The sequence below is a fragment of the Sorex fumeus genome, unplaced genomic scaffold, assembly GCF_029834395.1.
Source record: "Sorex fumeus unplaced genomic scaffold, SorFum_2.1 ptg000022l, whole genome shotgun sequence".
NCBI lineage: Eukaryota > Metazoa > Chordata > Mammalia > Eulipotyphla > Soricidae > Sorex > Sorex fumeus.
The window spans coordinates 1,986,052-1,998,077 of NW_026606079.1; the positions used below are offsets into that span (position 1 = coordinate 1,986,052).

General features: G+C 50.0%; 1 protein-coding gene across 1 annotated transcript in view; it reads left to right on the plus strand.

Annotated features, from left to right (window-relative positions):
- Positions 1-12,026, plus strand: part of RCOR1 (REST corepressor 1) — a 94,957-nt gene that overhangs the window by 55,952 nt on the left and 26,979 nt on the right. Inside the window, exon 3 of the mRNA XM_056113689.1 lies at positions 1,555-1,638. Within this exon, the coding sequence (XP_055969664.1) occupies positions 1,555-1,638 (84 nt within the window). The remainder of the gene's footprint in view (positions 1-1,554; positions 1,639-12,026) is intronic.

Below are 12,026 nucleotides of genomic sequence, written 5' to 3' on the forward strand. Positions count from 1 at the left end.
GGAAGACTTTCGATTGCCCTTTTAATGTCCTCGATAGTGATAGGTCTGCCCAGGTATTCCAGATCATCTTGGTTCAGCCCTGGAAGGTTTTAGAAGTCCGAGAACGTATTTGTTTCTTTTAGGTTCTTATGAATTGTGGCAGAAAGATTCTCAAAGTAATCTCTGATGATCCTTTGAATTTCTAAAGTGTCTGTTGTGACTGTGCCCTTTCATTCCTGGTTCTGTTTATTGCGACCTCTCTTCTTGTGAAGTTTATCAATGTTGTTTATTTTTCCAAAGAACAGCTCTTGGTCTTCTTAATCTTTTGGTTTTTTTCTTTTTATTCCAGTTTTCATGTCTGTGGGGCTCTCCTAACTTTGGTAATGTTTGTAGAGGACTTTATCTAAGGCCTGGAGGGAGGGGGGAGGGGCAGAGGGGATTATCTCCAGAAAAGCTGCAGTGGCTGGTTATGGAGCTACTGGCTTCTGCAGTCTGTGGTACCTTTTTAGGGTGCTGTGAAAAAGTCTCTGTCTGGTAAGATATGACTCCATTGTGTGGTAAATCTAGTTATCACCTAGTATCTCAGTGCCTGGCACTTGGAAATCTTACATCCGACTTGTTTTGGGTTGATTTGTTTGCTTGGGGTCCACATCTTTAGATGCTCAGGGCTTACTCCAGGCTCTGTGCTCAGGAATTATTCCTGGCAGTGCCTGGGGGACCATATAGGATGCCTGGGATTGAACGTGGGTCGGCTGCATGCAAGGCAGACCCCTCCCTGCTGTGCTCTTGCTCAGGCCTCAGTCTGCTGTTCTTTGTAATCGTTTCCCAGCAGAGCCAGAGAAATGGTGACCCAAGTGCTTGTGTGCGGGAGATCTGGGGTGACTCCTGGCTTCTTGTGGGACTTTTGAGCCACCCTCATCCCCAGCGCCACTTGGTGTACCAGACTGAAGCAACAAGTTTTCTCCGACAGGATAGTGGTGGCCTTTAGAACACAGACTTTCGGGTTTAAGAATTCTGAGTTTAGGATTTGAAGAGCCTAGCACAAGTGCCTTTCTTTTGGGGTTCCTCAGGTCCCCAACTCTTGGGCACTCAGCCGTTCTGACTGAGGTCAGCCCTGTGTCTGCCTCCTCCTAGCTGCATGTGTGTTCAGGTTCCTCACGTGGTAGCGAAGAAGAGTAATCATGCTCTGTACGAGTTTGTTAGATGGGTGAAAGGAAGGGCCAGAGCCACAGAACAGCAGGCAGGGCATTTGCCTCGCGTGCGGTTGACCCGGGTTTGCTTCCCGGCAGCCCAGTGGTCCCCTGGGTACTCCAGCAGCAACTCTTGGGTGCACAGCCAGGAAGTAAGCACTGTGGTCCAAAAACTAAACCGTTAATAAAAACCAAAGGAAGTAGACAAAAGACCTGCGCTCCCCCGCCTTTCCCCCTCGACCCACCCCTGGTCAGGGGGCCACGGGGCAGGGGAGAGGGTACTTGAGAGCAGGCGCGCTCTGTTCTGAGGGTCAAGACCAGAGTTGGGGTGTTCATCATCCTTGGCTGTACCTATTAAAGTATTTTTTTTCTTTTTCATACCAAGCGAAACTGGCAAGACGCAGTCAAGAACGAGACAATCTTGGCATGCTGGTGTGGTCACCTAATCAGAATCTCTCGGAAGCCAAACGTAAGTGACAGAATCTTGATCTCTTTATTATTACTGTAAAATGTTAGTCACCTTTTGCATCTCAAGTTCTTAAACATTTTTATTTCTCTTAGATTTCTTAAGTCATTTGAAGAGTTTTAAACTACATATGTTTCTCTTCTATGGCCTGTCATATGATTTAAAAAATGTCTACCGTGTTTACCTAATCCTCCACTTCCTCCAAAATGCCGTTTACGCTGATCCTGAGGCAACTAAGAGGAAAGGCTCTGGGAGAGAGAAAGCGAGGAGGCGGCCCTGGAGGCACCGCGTGTCCCCTCAGCTGGGGACTTACAGGCTCGTACAGTTCTCATCTGAATGACTACAAAGGGCACGTGTGTTTTGGAAACAGGCTTTGCTTTACATACAGACTTCAGCCTCTTAGAAGCAGAGCTCTGGCACCTCAGATGTCTGCATTTGTCGTACCTGTTCTAGGACGAGCATTTTGAGCTCCTTGCTTTTCATTTTGGGGCCGAGGACTTTGTCGTCATTATAATGTTCATCGTATTTGTTTTGTATTTGTTTTTGTTTTTGTTGTTTTGGCCCACACCTGCCACGCTCAGGGCTGACTCAGGGCTCTGTGCTCAGGCATCACTCCTGACAGACCTTGGCAAACCTGACGGAATGCAGGGGATTGAATTGATGTGGCTACAGAGGCTTTTTCCCCACTTTTTTGTGTTGGCCACCCTCAGTGGTGCGCAGGACTGACTCATGGCTCTGCACTCCGGGATCACTCCTGGTGGGCTTGGGAAGCATCTCGGGTGCCCGGATTGGATCTGGCTCAGCTGCGTTGTGAGGCAACTGCCCAACTCAGATTGTACCATCAGTGCCTGCAAAATGGTGGGTTTTTTGGTTTGTTTTTTTTAATGTCTGCCTAATTCTTTGTCATTTTTGAGGTTTTTACTTTCTTCACGACTTAAGAGGAAAAACTAATTAAACCTTCCCTTTGAGGAATTTTATGCATGGAGTTCATGAGGATTTGTGAACTTGGAATTTTTTTTTTTTAATGCATTGTGTTACTCTTCAACGGCCGAGATCCAGAGACTATAAAACCAAGCTTCTGGAAGCTCTAGACCTCTTATTGTCTAGTTCTCAGGCTCAGAAAACCCAGCAGGCTACCGAGAGTCTCCTGCCCGCATGGATGCCTGACTGGGAACACCTGGAAAGGTGATTAGAGGCTGCCCCAAAAGCCTCCATCCCTCTCGCAGAGCCCGGCAAGCTACCGAGAGTATCCCGCCCGCACAGCAGAGCCTGGCAAGCTATTGTGGCGTAATCGATATGCCAAACACAGTAACGATGATCCTCATTCCCCTGACCCTGAAAGAGCCTCCAATATGCCATCGAGCTGCACTAGCACGTGACAGGGATGAATGGAGACATTTACTGGCATGGCACCTGCTCGAGCAAATCGATGAACAGCGGGATGATAGTGATAGTGATGTGTCTCTGGTGGAAAGGACATTGGATTTTCCCGATGGATCTTTAGTGAAAACAGGTTAAAGCATCAGGTTTGGGTTGGAGGGGGCTCAGGACGCAGGGGTGCACCCAGTGTATGCAGGAAACTCGGGTTTCCCGAGCACCTTTCTGAGTTAGGTTCAGGCCAGCACAAGAAGGGGGGGCGGGGAGTCCATGCGTGAGCATGTGGCGGCATAGGAAGCCTCAGGGACTAAGACCTCTTTGGAGAACAGGCACAGTGGGGAGGGCGTTGGCCTTGCACACAGCCGGCCCAGGTTTGATCCCCGGCATCCCATGTGGTCCCCCAAACATCATCAGGAGAAACTCTTGAGTGCAGAGGCATTCCTGAGTGCTCAGAGTGAGCCCTGAGCAACACTGAGAGAGGGAGGGAGGGGGAAAGAAGGGGGGGAGGGAGGGAGGGAGGGAGGGAGAGGAAAGGGGAGGGGAGGAGGGAACGAGAGAGAAGGAGAGAAGGACTAGAGCACGACTAGAGCTCTTGGACTTCAAGTAAGACTCACAGCTCTGATGTTGTTTTTTTGTTTGTTTGTTTTGACTTTTGGGTCACGGGGTTACTCCTGGTTCTGCACTCAGGAATTACTCCTGGCGGTGCTCAAGGGACCCTATGGGATGCTGGGAATCGAACCCGGGGCCACTGTGTGCAAGCCTAACGCCCTCCCCGCTGTGCTCTCGCTCCAGCCCCAATTCACAGTTGTGTTTTGCTGGCGCCCCCTCAGTACCTCCATGGTGGCCCTGGGGGTCTGCAGCTCTGCAGACCGAGTGGCACTATGAGTTGCCAGCCTGTCCTGCCAGGGGGACCCTCCCAGCCCCGCCCTCCTTTTGTGTGTTCAACATACATGTTCACATATTAAAGGCACGACAATCACACAATGAAGAAGTGGGTTTGATTTTGAGAAAGAGGGCTTTTCTTTGTATAAAACCTGTGGAATAAGAGACATTCAGTAATAAGTAGTCCCAGTCTTATCAGATTTTCAGAGTCTGGTAAATTTTGCCTCCATCAGGGTGCTGCTAGCTCTGTTCATAAAGAAGAGAGTGGTGGGGAAAACACTGGGATTTCTGATGTCTTTACTGGCCCGACGCCTTCACTTCCGTCTGTTTACGTGGCAGGAGGCCCGGGGCCAACGCCCTCCCCACTGTGCCTGTTCTCCGGGGCCCGGCTAAATGACAGAGTGGATGCTCAGGCCCTGTGCTCCCAGTGCTCGCGGGGCACCCCCAGTGGTGCGGGGGACCCTGTGCTCCGTCTCCCGCCTCCTGTGCCGCGTGCCCCCCTTCTCTCTCCCTCATCATCCCCTGAGTACGTGAGCTAGGGGCTGCCCCCGTGGCGTTGTGGGGAGGGGGCCAGGAGACAGGCCAGGTACAGAGCCCCGCCTCTGGAACCCACCCTGGCCCTTGGGAAGACATTTTGAGTATTTCCTGTTTTGTTTTGTTTTGCTCTCTGAGCACTCACAGTAGCCTACTAAAAGCGATGTTTTATTTTTGAACATGCTGTTCTTTTCTAACAAAGAGCTGAAAATCTGCCTCCTGCAATCTTTAAAGCTTTATTTTCCTACACTCCGCTTAATAACTGTGCTTCCACACGGATGTCTCGTCTCGTCCTCTCACTCCCTTCACAGCCTTGCCTAGTGCTTCAGGCCTTTCTCCGACCCTGGGGCCCTCCTGGACTCAGTCCAGCTTGCTGCAGTGCCCTCTCAGTGCTGGTGCCCCAGGCAAGTGCAGTGCACTGTTGCTGCGCCGTCGGCCGGCCCGGCTCCGTCCCTGGTACCCTCTGTGCATGGTCCTCTGAGCACCGCCAGGAGAGATCCCCAGCCCCTGCGACCCTGCAAAACATAAAAAATCAATTAAAATTATGGTGCCTAAATATTAAAAGTAGTGAATTTGGGGTTCTTTTACTAAGCACTGTACTCAGATACTCTCCACATCCCATTTTATTTAATCTTCATAATAGCCCAAGAGATTTTGTTGTTCCTGTTTTACAAATGAGACCCTACCAGTCCACAGTGGACCAGCCATGGAACTGACACTGGCCCTTCCTCCCGAGTCATGGCTCTCGGGCTGCACCCGCCTTCATTCTAGCTATCCAGTCACTAACAGTTTAAGGTTATTGGCATCTTGCATCTTGCTTGGCATCTTTGCAGTCAGAATTTTTTTTTTAATTACCTTTTTTGGAGGAGGCAGGGGTTGAGGAACTCATACCCAGCGATGCTCAGGGATCACTCCTGGCATTGCTCGGGGGACAATATGGAATGCCAGGGATCGAACCCCAGTCAACTGCATACAAGAGAAGCATCCTACCCGCTGTAAAATGTTTGCAGTTTTATTTTGCCTCCCTCATTATTGGTATAGGAAAAGACTTTCAGATCTGAAACTTTTCAGGTCAGTCAAAAAGTGATATTTACGTTGAGATTCAAAAAACAGAAAAGTATAAAGAAGAAATGATTGACTCTTTATTTCTTTTTCGCATTAATGTAAACCTTATTGTTGCATCATTTTCTGTGTGTGGGAGTGTTATGTGTACGTATCAGTGTGATGTGTGTGAGCATTGGCCTGCATTTCCCATTGTTGATTAAACCCTGCACAGACGTTTTCAGCCAGTGTCCTGTGACATCTGTCAGATAGCCTTTCTCTGTGACTTGTTTGTTTTATTTCGTTCTGGCTTTTGGGCCACACAGCAATGCTTAGGGGTTACTTCTGGCTCTGCACTCAGGAATTATTCCTGAGATGTCGGGGATCGAACCTGGGCCGGCTGCGTGCAAGGTGTGTGCCTTCTCCGCCGTACGATGGCTCCATCCCAGTGTCCTTCATTTTGTGACTCATTATGACTGTTTTGCGGTTCACCCTTCAAGGGACATGTTATTTCCATACTAGAATGCATACAAATATTTCTCCCAGGTCTTGCTTTCAGTTCTTGTATGTATATACTCAGAGGTGGGGTGCTGGACATCTGTTCTTTGCTGTTTTGTTTTTAATTTTGAATCGAATCACTGTGAATTACGAAGTCTCAGCGTTATTTATGGTTGAGTCTCAGGCAGGCAGTGTTCCCGCAGCCGTCCCTTCCCCCGTGCCCGTTTCCCCCGCCCCCAGCCTTCCTCTGTGACGGGCACTTGTTGGTTTTCCCTCTGCCCCTCCCCGTTTTAAGGAGTTGTGGTTTATAGGACCGCTAGAGAGAGGGTATCACTCATGGCACCTCCTTTTAGCGCCTAGTCCCGGTCCCGAGTGAGCACGTCCCTCTGTCATTGTCATAGCGGTCCCATCCCTCCCCCCCCTCCCCGCACCATGCCCAGTGGCAAGCTGCTTACCAAGTTCTCCTGCTCTTCCCGTCGGTTGCCTTTGGGCATTTGAGACTTGATATTACCCTATGAAATTTATGCTGCTGCATATGAGCGCGGCCCGGCTGTCCCTGTCCTCCTCACCCTGACCTTCCACTCAGCAGGATGCTCTCCAGATTCATCCATGTATCGCACAGTTGCATAACTTCATCTCTTTTTTTTTTTCCTTTCTTTTTTGGGTCACACCCAGCAACGCTCAGTGGTTACTCCTGGCTCTGCACTCAGGAATTACTCCTGACGGTGCTTGGGGGACCATATGGGATCCTGGGGATCGAACCTGGGTCAGCCACGTGCAGGGCAAATGCCCTGCCCGTTGTGCTATCGCTCCATCCCCGACTTCATCTCTTCTTACTGCCAAGAAGTATTCCATTGTGTAAATGTACCGTGTTTTTTTTTTTTTTATCCACTCATCTGTTCTTAGGTCCTTTGGTTGTTTTCAGATTTTTGCTATTGTGAATAGTGCTTCAGTGAACATAGGAGGGGTGCAGGTGGCTTTTCTGCATTGATTTTGGGCCCTTGGGTATATTTGTTAGTGTGATGAATTAACTGGGCCATATGGAAGCTCAATTCATAATTTTTTTTCTTGCTTTTTGGGTCACACCTGGCGATGCACAGGGGTTACTCCTGGCTCTACACTCAGGAATCACTCCTGGCGGTGCTCAGGGCACCATATGGGGTGCTGGGAATCGAACCCGGGTCGGCCACGTGCAAGGCAAACGCCCTACCCGCTGTGCTATTGCTCCAGCTCCATCACTGCATCTCCTTACAATTACTAACAGCAGTTTTAAGTCTCCGGTCATACTAGGCAGGCCAGGCCTTATATTTTGGGGGGCCGGATGTAGCTTAGTGGTGGAGCACAGGTACAGGATAAGTCCAGATCTCCCCTAAAGAAATAACAAGGCCCCCAAGTTTCTATTTTGTTTGATTTTTAAAGTTTTATTTACTTCAGTTACTTGTTTTTTTGGCGATGCTACTCCCAGTAGTCCTCAGGGCTTACTCCCAGCTCTGCACTCAGGAATTACTCCTGTGGGGCTTGAGGGACCTTATGGGAAACCGGGGAGTGGACCCGGGTCAGCTGCATTCAGGGTGAGCCCCCTCCCTGCTGTCATGTTGTACCATTTGGTCCCCATCACTGTGTGGGCTTTGGGCCTTATTCGGCTGTGCTCAGGCTTTCTCCTGGCTCTGCACCGGGAATCACTCCTGGAGCTGCCCCAGCAACTCTGGGCGCTGGGATCAAAGCAGAAGCCTCCCCTGCTGGGTTACTGCTCTGGCCCCAGTTGCTACAGTTATTCTTGCCTGTCCCTTATTAATATGCTGTTATGTTGCTTTGCAGACACCCATCCCACTCTCCCCCCACCAAAACCCCACAAAGAAACAGAAATCAAGAAACAAATTGTAGGCCTGTGTTCCTGAGTTTCTTTTGCCTTCCTGTTGGTTCATCGTTTTTCCCACTCACTCACATTGCGCTCTGGTTCCTGTCTGGACTCGGATGTGTTTTGTTGCAGTGTGTCTTGATTCCTAATGGTATCATTTTGACTCTTCCCATGTTCTTGGCTCAGTTTATTCTTGTAAGTGAATCATAGACACTTGGTGTCAGGTTCTCCCCAGCAAAAGCACCTTAATTAGGGCTGTATTGATTCTGATTTTACTTAGTGAGAATTGATGTCATTCATATTTATATTAAGCAGTTTTGTGTGTCTTAAGAATTGAGGGTTCCACTCATGGGTTGGGGGGCGTTCCGGTCCATCCTTCACGCCCTACCGAGGTCACCAGTTGCGCGCCCCCCCCCCCCCCCCCCCCCCCCCCCCCCCCCCGCGAGCAGCTCTCCAGCACAGCCACGGCCCCAGAAGCACAAGGACTTAATGTAGAACCCGGCAGCTTGGAGCAGAAAAGTGAACGGACTATGCGTTAATCCAGGCCATCAAATCTGCCGGAGGGGAAAGGGTGTTGCCCCATTCGCCCTCTCTTCTCTGGAAAGAAAGATGGCGGCCACACGGGAGCCTTGTGGACAGCAGGTATGAGCCGGGGGTGTGGGGGCGACTAAAACCTCGTGGGAAGAGGGGCGTTTCGGTCCGCCCTTCACGCCCTACCGAGGCCACCAGTTGCCCCCCCGAGCGGTTCTCCAGCACAGCCACGACTCCAGAACACAAACCAATTTCTTAACTATCTGACTTTCAGTACAAATACTTCCAGGGTCAATAGGTAAAATAGCAGAAATCCAAAACCAACATTTAATTCTTGAACCCAGCTGTAGAAAGCAAATCACGTCACAATGCTTTTTCAGCATGTCTGATTTGGGGGGGGGTAAACTCTAAATAATAGTGGTGAATCTTTTATTGAAACAATGAATCTAATCAAAGCAGATAGAGTGTTAACTAGAATTCATCTGCCTCACAGGGACTGGGAGGGGTGGGGGGTGGGGTTTTATTGGGGTTCTTCATGGTAAAAAATAAGTATTGGTAAAGGGAAATGTGTTTGATATTTGCATGACTGAGACCTAAACCTGAAAGCTTTGTAACCTTTCCCACAGTGATTCAATATATAAATAAAAAAATAAATAAAAATTAAAAAAAAGAATTGAGGGTTCCAGAGGCCGGATCTATAGCACAGCAGGTCGGCCGCTTGCTTTGCATGCAACTGACCTGGGTTCAGTCCATATGGCCCCGAGCACTGCCAGGAGTAATTCCTGAGTTGCAGAGCCAGGAGTAAGCCTGAGTATAACCTGGTGTGACAACCCCCCCTCAAAAAAATAAAAAAGAGGAATTGAGGGTTTCAGAAGACATGTCTTCCCCCTCACCGCCTCCCTTCCACACCTCTGGCCCAGTGTCCTGGAGCTGCCTGTTAGCCTGTGTCCAGCCCGCTGAGCTGTCCTCTCCTGGGTCCCACCACCTCCCCCAAAATAACTTACAGTAGGAGAAAAATGAATATATAAACACATAATCTGCATGTATTTCCTCCAGCCTCTTTCCTTCCTTTCAGACGTCACAGACAGGGCCAGGAGGAGGCAGATGAGGTCCCGGAGCTCGTGGCCAGGTGCCAGGCTGCTCACACAGCTCAGGCACTCTGCAGGGGGAGCGCCCAAGTCCTTCCTGTTGGCCAGGGCTGTGTGTGAACAGAGCATCTCTGGGCAGGGGCCCTTAGTGTGCTGGACAATGTGCCTCCCCAGGTGGGTTTCGCCGTGTGGGAGTGTCCATGTCCCAGGGGCCGAGACCGGGACAGGTGGGTGTGAGTGGCAGGGACCAGCCATTTGAGGGACACACCTCGGTGAGCTTCCGGGACGGGAGTGCATGAGTTAATCCCGGGGACTGAAGTGTGGAGGCGGCCAAGCCAGAGCGACCCTGCTGGTGGCACTCCTGTTCAGACTGCTCTGTTCACAGAGGGGGTGGCGGAGGGCTGGGCTGCTGGAGCGCTGCCTCGCGGCCAGCCGGGCAGCCGGCCCCTCAAGGAAGGAGGGCTTTGGAGCCTTTCATCTATGAATTTATTTGTTTATTTGAGCGGGGGAGGGTCCCACCCAGCAGTGCCCAGAGCTTGCTCTTGCTTGGGACAGGAATCGCTCCTGGCAAGCCCGGGGGACTGTGGTGGCCGAGTGCGAGGCAGGTGCCCCTGTGAGGTTTGCCTCAGAAGGCCCTGTCCGTCTGTGGCTTAGGAAAGGCTGAGGCTGGGACAGGAAGGGGTCCGGGTGGCACGGGTCTGGCTCCAGGTGGAGGGTCCTGCGGGTCGAGGACGCAGGGCATGGTGACGTAAAATTATCTGAATGGCCTCTAGGCGGCAGCTCTGGAGGCTGCGGTCCGCGACGCCCCCTCACCACCGCCCTCTTAAGGGACCCTCCGTCTCACCTGCACCATCCACTTCTACCTTGGGTTTTGTTTAGGGGAACATTGAAGGTTAACAAAAGTAAAGTGCGTATCTTAATAACCAGAAATTTCAAGATATTTTTTCCCTCCGGCCTTTTTTTTTTTTTTTTCTTTGAAACATATAGTGTTTCTCCTAGTCCAAGTCCAGGTCTCCTTAATGTGTTTTTTTTTTTTAATTTTTAAATATTTTTTATTTTGAGGGCTGGAGCGATAGCACAGCGGGTAGGGCGTTTATCTTGCACGCGGCCGACCCGGGTTCAATTCCCAGCATCCCATATGGTCCCCTGAGCACCGCCAGGAGTAATTCCTGAGTGCAGAGCCAGGAGTGACCCCTGAGCATCGCTAGGTGTGACCCAAAAAGCAAAAATAAAAATAAATATTTTTTATTTTGTAATTGAATCACCGTGAGATAGTTACAAAGCTTTCATGTTTGCGTTTCCTCCTTAATGTTTTAAGGAAAACAAAGTTCGCCAAAGCAGGTATGATCAGACTGTGGCCTAGGGGAATTCTTAGTTGGGATTTTGGCAAGAGAGGATAGCTAGAAATAGGAGTATTCTGTGGTTGCAGTGACATTGCCTTGCCTGTGGCTGACGAGGCTAACCCCCGAGCATCTGAGTGTGGCCTCCAAACAAAGAAAAAGAAATGGGAGTGTTCTGGAAATGATCTCCACCCCTTAGCCCACACCTGACAGTGCTCAGTGGTCACTCCTGTCTCTGCACTCAGGAATCTCTCCTGGCAGTGCTCAGGGGACCATATGGGATGCTGGGAATCGAACCCAGATCAGGATGCGTGCAAGGAAAATATCCTCCCGGCTGTGCTATTGCTCTGGCCCCTCATTTTAATTGTCTTTTTAAATATTTAGCTAAGAAGTGGGAAACTGGCTTGGAAAAGTGCAGGCGTTGAATTTACAAAGTAAATCAAGGGCGTGGCCTCTCCCTCTCCTCCGCTTCGTCCTGTTCACTGGTCATAACCAGTAGCCTCTGCCCCTGGGCAGCGTTGCCAGTGTCGCCCTCTTCCGCCATCGTGGCAGGAACATGCTTTAACTTGTTTCGTGGCGTCCACGTGGGAAGAGTGTAGATCCGCAGCTTAGCCAGATTAACGCCGAGTGGCTCCAAAGCGCCGGTGAGCTGCAGGGCCTACGCGTGCTCTCTTCAGCCTCGGCTTGGGGGTCTGTGTGCCAGACTCGTTTCACACACCAGCCTCTTGCTGTTTCTGTTAGTGTGACAGTGGTCTTGTGATTCTGGAAGAAGTTTTTTTACACATTTTCATAAAAAAGAAGTCACTTTATATTTACTTTAAAATTCTTCAGCAGATACAAAACGTTTTCGCACGAGCTAGCCAGTTGGAATGCAGATGTAGAAGGTGCTGTTTGAGAATCAAATTTGCTGTTGTGTAATTATGTATGAGAATATATATATATATATGTAAAAATCTGTGCTAATTAGGCTGGGTTGAGTGTCCTCTGGTGGAGCATGTGGGAGGCCCAGGGATTGATCCCAGCGCCCCTGCCAAGTCCATCCCATACTGAACGGCGGAGACTAGAGCTGGGTACTGCCAGGAGTATGCCCCATATGTAAATACGTGTGTGTGTGTGTGTGTGTGTGTGTGTGTGTGTCCACACACAATATTCACTCAAGTCCTATTAAGGGCAGGGCTTTACTGTGATACTCGTTAAGAAACTACATGTTCAAGTTGACCTGTGAACGACATGGATTTGAAC